The sequence below is a fragment of the Salvia miltiorrhiza genome, chromosome 7 (genome assembly GCF_028751815.1).
Source record: "Salvia miltiorrhiza cultivar Shanhuang (shh) chromosome 7, IMPLAD_Smil_shh, whole genome shotgun sequence".
Classification (NCBI taxonomy): Eukaryota; Viridiplantae; Streptophyta; class Magnoliopsida; order Lamiales; family Lamiaceae; genus Salvia; species Salvia miltiorrhiza.
In genome coordinates this window covers 35318407-35326371 of record NC_080393.1, presented here as the reverse complement: position 1 = coordinate 35326371, position 7965 = coordinate 35318407, and the positions used below count along the sequence as shown (strand labels likewise).

Genomic DNA, 7965 nt, shown 5'->3' with positions numbered 1-7965 from the left:
CAATAATTAATAGAATCACTATAATATACTTATATCCATCAAACAATAGCATATAAACTTTCTCAACTTAAAAGCCCCAACTTCCCCTAAACTAACAAAATCAATCTCACAACCATATAGTGCAAACTCATAATATACTCATATATAACAAAATTCCAGCTCAAGAACACATATATAAACTCATTTATTCAAGAACATAATCAGAATTTTCGAACTCAACCCTAGGGTTTATACTAACTTGAGTAAAATCAAAATCAATTAAAAATCTTCATAATTAACTACCATAATCATGCTTAGGAATATCAAAAACATAATATATATCAATATTGAAGTCATATTTCAACTCTAGAATATAATCCCCAAATTTTCGAAAAACCCTAGAATCCAAAATATAATTTTCTTCATGCTATACTTGTAGGAAAACAGAGAATCGAAGAAATTCACCTTTATATTACAAGGTATTGCAGCTACTACTTGAATTCTCTGCGAAATTAAACTTGGAAGAGGAAAAAGGGTGGTTCTCTTCTTGGGGAAGAAAATCGGCAGTGTAGGTGTAGAGCAAGGGAATGAGATTTCTAAATTTTAATACCTATATTTAGCTATGCTCTTTTTTTTGAAGTTGTGCATTAAAAACAAATCTTATAAAAACCATTTGATCCAACTGAATTAAAAAACCCAATTGGTGGCCACTATTACTCGGCCCATTTGGAAATCAAGCAAGATATTAACATATATATATATATATATATATATATATATATATAATCTTAATTTAGTAGATCACATAAAACATCAATTTATAATTAAAAGAAATTCTTCTAGAAATACACTTAAATAAATATTTTCCAATTACAAAATTTTAACAAAGCTATCTATCAACAATTATTCATCTTCAAGAAAATAAAATTAAATATTCTCATATTATTCACACTATTGATTTAGTAATAAATCTTAATTACTAAACCAATAAACTCATTAGTAAAAAAAATAGTCAAATGATTAAATAGCATCTCAAGCTATTTAATTCCTTTAACAAATATATATACTAATAAAAATATTATAAAAATATACGGGGTATTACATCCTCTCCCCCTAAAAATAAATTTCGTCCCGAAATTTGCGTACCTCGTTAAATAACTCGGGGTACTTCTCTCTCATCTTGTTCTCGAGTTCCCATGTCGCTTCCTCTCGCCCATGGTGTCTCCACTGGACCTTGACCAAGTTAATGGATTTGTTTCGCAGTTGTTGAATCTTGTTATCCAAAATCATTTCAGGTCTCTCTTCATAGCTCATATCTGGTTCAATTTCTATCTTTTCTTGGTGGACGACATGTTTGGGGTCAAATACATACTTTCGCAACTGCGACACGTGAAACACGTTATGCACGTTGCCAAAATTCGGTGGCAGTGCTAATCTGTAGGCGACTGGGCCTATTATCTCCAAAATCTCATATGGTCCTATGAATCTAGGTTTTAACTTTCCTTTCACTCCAAACCTGGATACTCCTTTAGTCGGCGAAACTTTTAGAAATACTTTGTCCCCCATCTCAAACTGCAGCTCGGTTCGTCGATTATCGGCATAAGATTTTTGTCTATCCTGTGCCTCTTTCATTCGTTGTTTGATCTGTCGGACAATTGTAATCATTTCTTCCACAGTATCGGGTCCTAAGACTCTTCTTTCACCCACTTCATCCCAATAAAGAGGAGATCGACACTTCCTCCCATACAGAGCTTCGTATGGTGCCATGTTGATCGTTGCTTGAAAACTATTATTATAAGCAAACTCAATAAGGGGTAGAGCTTGTTCCCATTGTGTGCCTTGATCCAATACAATGGTTCTGACCATATCTTCTAAAGTTTAAATGGTCCTTTCAGATTGCCCATCAATTTGGGGATGAAAAGTTGTACTGAAATTCAGCTTGGTGCCCAATTCTTTCTGTAGACTCATCCAAAATCGTGAGGTAAACTTAGAATCTCGGTCCGACGTAATAGTTATTGGTATTCCATGTAAACGTACTATTTCTCGGACATACAATTGGGCTAATTTGTCAGAGCCATAAGTAATGGGGATTGGAATAAAATGAGCACTCTTCGTAAGTCGGTCTACGATTACCCAAATTGTCGTATTTCCTCTTTTGGACTTTGGCAGACCGGTTACAAAATCCATTGTTATATGCTCCCATTTCCATTTCGGAACTTCCAACGGTTGTAACTTCCCATAAGGTCGTTGGTGTAACGCCTTTACCTGTTGACAAGCCAAGCATCGTTCAACAAAAGAAGCTATGTCTCGTTTCATTCCTTCCCACCAGAATTTCTGTTTAAGATCTTGATACATTTTGGTGCTTCCTGGGTGAGCAGTATACGGCGTTTTATGAGCTTCACTCATGATTTCGTCCTTTAAGCTTTTATCATTCGGAACAACAAGTCTTCCCTCGAACAAAATTGCATTGTTTGCTGCTTCTTTATATCCACTAACTCGTTCTGTCCGAATTTTGAGTCGTAACCCTTCTAACTTTTTCATCATTTCTTTGCGCATTGGCCACCCTAGTTCTCAGATCAGGAGTTATTGTCAAGGTCGCTATCATACCCTCCATAGTTTGCGGTGGTAAAATCACTTCTAGCTTCAATTTTTCAAAATCCTTGATAAGTTCTTCCCTTTGTGTGAGGAGAAACCCTAGCTTGGATTGGCTCTTTCTACTTAAAGCATCAGCTACTACATTAGCTTTCCCTGGATGATAATTGATTCCACAGTCGTAGTCTTTGACCAATTCAAGCCATCGTCTTTGTCTCATGTTCAGATCTTTCTGCTCAAAGAAATATTTGAGACTTTTGTGATCTGTATAGATTTCGCACCTAGCCCCATAGAGATGGTGTCTCCAAATTTTAAGTGCATGGACTACAGCTGCTAGTTCTAGGTCGTGTGTTGGATAATTCAATTCATGTGGTCGTAGTTGTCGTGATGCATAGGCAATGACTTTGTCGTTCTGCATCAACACACAACCTAGTCCAATCTTTGAAGCATCAGTGTAAATTGCATATTCTTTATCAGCTTCTGGTACTACCAACACTGGGGCTGTAGTTAACTTATTCTTGAGTTCTTGGAAGCTCTCTTCACATTCCTCCGTCCATATAAATTTGGTATTCTTCTTGAGTAATTGGGTCATCGGCCGTGCTATCTTAGAGAATCCTTCAATAAATCTTCGATAGTACCCAGCAAGACCTAAGAAACTGCGAATTTCGTTAGCTGTAGTGGGTGATTTCCACTCTTGCACAACTTGTACTTTTGCAGGGTCAACCTTAATTCCTTCCGATGAGACAATATGCCCCAAGAAATTTACTTCTCTCAACCAAAATTCGCATTTGCTGAACTTGGCATAAAGTTTTTCAGCTCTTAATCTCTCCAATACAGTCTTGAGATGTTCTTCATGTTCTTCTTTACTCTTTGAGTAGATAAGAATATCGTCTATGAACACCAATACAAACTTATCCAAATATGTGTGAAATACACGGTTCATAAGGTCCATGAACACTGCTGGGGCATTGGTTAACCAAAAGGCATTACTACGAATTCATAGTGTCCATACCTTGTTCGAAAAGCAGTTTTAGGGACATCGTCTCGTCGTATCTTCAATTGGTGATATCCAGATCTCAAATCCATTTTTAAAAAGACACTTGCTCCTTTAAGCTGATCAAACAAGTCGTCTATTCTTGGCAGAGGGTATTTGTTCTTTAACGTGAGTTTATTTAACTCACGGTAATCGATACACATCCTCAATGTACCGTCCTTTTTCTTGACAAACAGGACTGGTGCTCCCCACGGAGACACGCTTGGTCGAATGAATCCTAGATCAAGAAGTTCTTGCAGTTGAATTTTTAATCCCTGCAATTCTTTCGGAGCCATTCTGTACGGTGCTTTGGATATTGGAGTAGCGCCAGGTTCGAGATCAATAGTAAATTCCACTTGTCTATCCGGTGGCAAACCCGGCAAAGCTTCTGGAAAAACGTCGTTATACTCCCGCACTACTGGTACATCACCAATGCTTATTTCTGATTTTACTTCTTTATTCAAATAGACCATGTATGCTACATTCTCCCTATCCCTCAACAACTTCACGATTTGCATTGCTGATAATACAACATGTGTTTTCCTCTTTTGCTTTTCCATGCCGTAGAAGCAAGTAGGTTCTTTTCCTGGTGGTTGAAAACAAATTTCCCTCATTTCGCATCGAATCGTCGCATAATTTTCCGTCAACCAATCCATTCCAAGAATAATGTCCACGTCCCACATCGGCATTAAATGCAAACATTTAGCTGTCATCTTAAGTGGACCTAACTCAAAGTCTAAGTTATGACAGGTGTGCTTAGTTGTGATACCCTTGCCTAGAGGAGTCATTACCCCCATTTCATTTTTATCTTGTTCTACATTAAGCTCAAAGGTATCTACGCATGCATATGATATGAATGAATGCGAGGCACCAGTATCAAATAACACGATGATAGGCACACCCTTTAATTGACCCATACCTGCCAGATTACTTTGGTTCTTCTCAAAAGGTTTCTGCTCCAGGGCAAAAATCCGTTGGTGTTGTTGTTGATTCAGCAGCTGCTTCTGTGGTTGTTGTTGCTGCTGCTGCTGCTGTTGTTGTCGTTGCTGTTGCTGTTGCTGTGGTGGATGTTGTTGTTGCGGCGGTGGAAAATTTCCCTCCATAGCCTTTAGATTTGGAGTTGGGTTAGGGTGCGGTCTTCCCCCTCTGTTACCTCGTTGCTTATTTGGGCATTGGTTCGAGAAATGCCCCGCTTGTCCACATGTATAGCAGCTGTTACTACCAGCCTTACAAATTCCAGTATGCATTTTATTGCATTTGAAACACGGTGGAATTCCTTGTTGTCCCAGAGGTGGTTTAACATTTCCAGAGAATTGTTGCTGACCTGGTCCTTGCCATATCTTCTTGTTGGGCTGATTTTGATATTTCCACTTTCTTTTTCCTTTCTGAGTTGAATTTCGATTAGCAAAAGGTGGATTCATAGGCGCTCGTGGCTTCGCCTGGTACTGAGGTGGCTCTGGTGCTTGAGGTGTCTTCTCGGGCTGCATAGCTAGTTCCATGTCAAGTGCCCTATTCAGAGCTTCGGCATAAGTTAAAGTATCTTGACTTGCCAATATTACTCGGATATCTTGTCTCAGTCCAGCACAGAAAAGTTCAGACATCTTTTCATCTGTGTCTACTTTATAAGGAGCATAACGAGCTAAGTCGCAGAATTCATGGTCATACTCTGCAACAGTCTTCTTCCCTTGCTTCAAATTAGAAAATTCCATTTCCTTTTGCTTACGATAACTCCGGGGAATGTATTTGTCAACAAGAGCAGTTTTGAATTGCTCCCAAGTTAAATTCTCAATTTGTTCCGGAGTGTAGGTCTTTTGCCTAGCCTCCCACCAGTAGTCAGCTGAACCTTTTAGCTGAAACGATGTGCATAAAAGACGTTCTTGATCATTACACCTTAGGAAATAAAAGATTCGCTCCATAGATCGGATCCATTCCTCAGCCTCTGTCGGATTTCCAGTCCCACTAAAAGTAGGTGGGTTCTGACGAAGAAAAAGTTCTTCTATTCTCCTTTCAGGTGGTGGAGATGGAGGTGATGTAGGTTCCTGATCATATACACCTGCTAGTTCTCGATTTCTTCTTTTAGGCGGCATTCTATTTTCAATGCACAAAGTCTATATTAAGTACATCATCATTGCAAAATAACTCATACTTAAGCAATTCACATTTAACTCAACAAATAGTAACTCATGAAATTTGCTAAATGACCGCGTAGGTCATCATCATATATCATCAGGTAAAAGCTGCCTCCTCGGAGGACTTTTACAAAATATGAGGGATATGTACAGCAAAAATCCCTAGTACTAATCCTGATATTCTACTATATAAACATCACAACTAGTACTATACCACGGTGCGGTCTACTAGACTTCGCATCCGTATCATCAAAACACATATATACATCTACATACCACACATAGCTATATACATCTATGTACATACATAAAGTTACTACACCTCCTATCTAACCATCATCAAAGAGTAGCTAACATCTGCTCATGCTGCACTGGACTCGCTAGGCTCCGTCTCTGTCTCGTCCTCATGTCGTGGAACCTCGTGAACTCTCACACCCTTACCTGCAGAATCCCTCCCCAAGAACACACGTATCATCTGACTGTGTGTCTCTGCCTCGTGTGTATCATCCGAGTCGACTACCACATCCGCTTGATTTAGATCTATTGATTCTCGACGTATGGTTCCAACAGCTGGCTGCATTCCAGGAGAATCCATATGGTCTCGAGGTACTCCAGGTGGTCTGGAAGGTCCAGCTTCATACTCGTCGCAGGTGCGGGTTCCAAGGATGGTACAGTCGGACGTGAGTGTTTGTTGAGAAGTCATCTCACTATCAGAGGAAATCACTAGGTAGATCGGTGTAGGAGAATGAAGTAGAGCAGCTATCTCGTCATCAGTATCAGACTCAAGGAGTGGGGCCACCTGAACTGGCTCGGGCGGCACATACGGAGCAGGGTCATCTCATGGTAAGAAATCGACAATTCCTCCTCCAGCTTGGATGTAGTCTCCTGGTAACGTGTATGGTCCATAAGGAGCTGCCCCATAGCGGTAATACTGATAACTAACCGCTGCTACGAAACCTGGAAAATCTACATACAGGTTGTATTCTTCACCATAATGGTATAAGTAGTCTGAGGCAATGGAGGTCGCCCTAACCCTTCCAATCGGATGGAAGTAGAGTCAACAGTCGAATAATGCCATCATACAAGGAGATCCCATACATGCTAGCTGCCAACCAGTGCTCGTGGAAGTGGGCAAGAAATTCCCCCAATGTGTCTCTCCAGCACATGCCATAGTGAAGGTACTCCCAGCGGATCTCATCCCGTGTCGCTCTAACACTAACTCTCTTCCTCGCGGTACGTAGGGTACGAGCCATCCTGCCCAATATAACCTTTACAACTTAGCTTAACATAATACCCATAAAAATTAACTCCTAATAAATATCCCAAATAATGAAATAGTTCACTCAAATAACACATACTTGAATAACTAAATACTCATCCAAATCACTTACAAAATCATAAAAAGTTTAAAATAAACAATAATCCAAAATAATCTCATAAATATATCCATCACTTCATTCATCAGAATCTCAAACTCTTTAAATCACATCAAAATAATTTTTTTTAGAATGGAAATAATTTAAACTCATACCTGATTAAGCTGGATGAGATGGTGTGCTGAGCATTCATCATTAATATTCTAGTAGTCTAGAGATACAATCTAGACTAAACTCAAAATAAATTAGGCTCAGAGCAAAGGGCCTGCTCTGATACCACTTTGTCGCAGCTCGGCCTAGGAGAAAGATATCTAGACCAGGTATCGTACGACTAGGGTGGAGAACGAGAGATGGAAAGTAATTGAAAGGAAACTAAGGCAAATAAATAATTAACTCACATATATAACCATCAAACTTTAACAAAAGAAGTTTAAACCAAATAAATATCATAACCAAGATTTATCAAGCTCATATACAGGTTAAGGTTTTAAAACATTCTACAACACGTCAAAAGTGAATAGAGAAATAAAGTGTTGCAGCGGAGTACATCATTGGACATTATGTATGAAGACACAACATCCTGAGCCTATTACTATTTACATAAACAAAAAGCTCCAGCTCAGCACACTTTCATCTTCATCCAAACTTAACCTGCACATTTAGAAAGATATGCAGGGCTGAGTACCACAAGCACTTAGTGAACATATGCCGAAAACATTTAAAACTCTACATGATAATGCTATATATTGAACTTGCCACTTTAAGCAATACACAAGGGATTTTCTGGAGCAACCTGTGTTTGCTAAACTGTTTTTACATAGTATTTGAAAGTGTCTGCGCAGACTAAGTTCTCATG

At 39.0% G+C, this 7965-nt stretch overlaps 1 protein-coding gene across 1 annotated transcript; it reads right to left on the bottom strand.

Moving 5' to 3' along the window:
• Nucleotides 1-3543: 3543 nt before the first annotated feature.
• LOC130994159 (uncharacterized) lies at nucleotides 3544-5691 on the bottom strand. Its single transcript, XM_057919190.1, has one exon. It carries the CDS (start codon nucleotides 5689-5691, stop codon nucleotides 3544-3546), a length of 2148 nt encoding a protein of 715 aa, XP_057775173.1.
• Between the last annotated feature and the right edge of the window lie 2274 nt (nucleotides 5692-7965).

What these genes read in the sequence shown, in the direction of transcription:
- LOC130994159 (XM_057919190.1), bottom strand. Translation starts at nt 5,691, where the DNA reads ATGCCGCCTAAAAGAAGAAATCGAGAACTAGCAGGTGTATATGATCAG.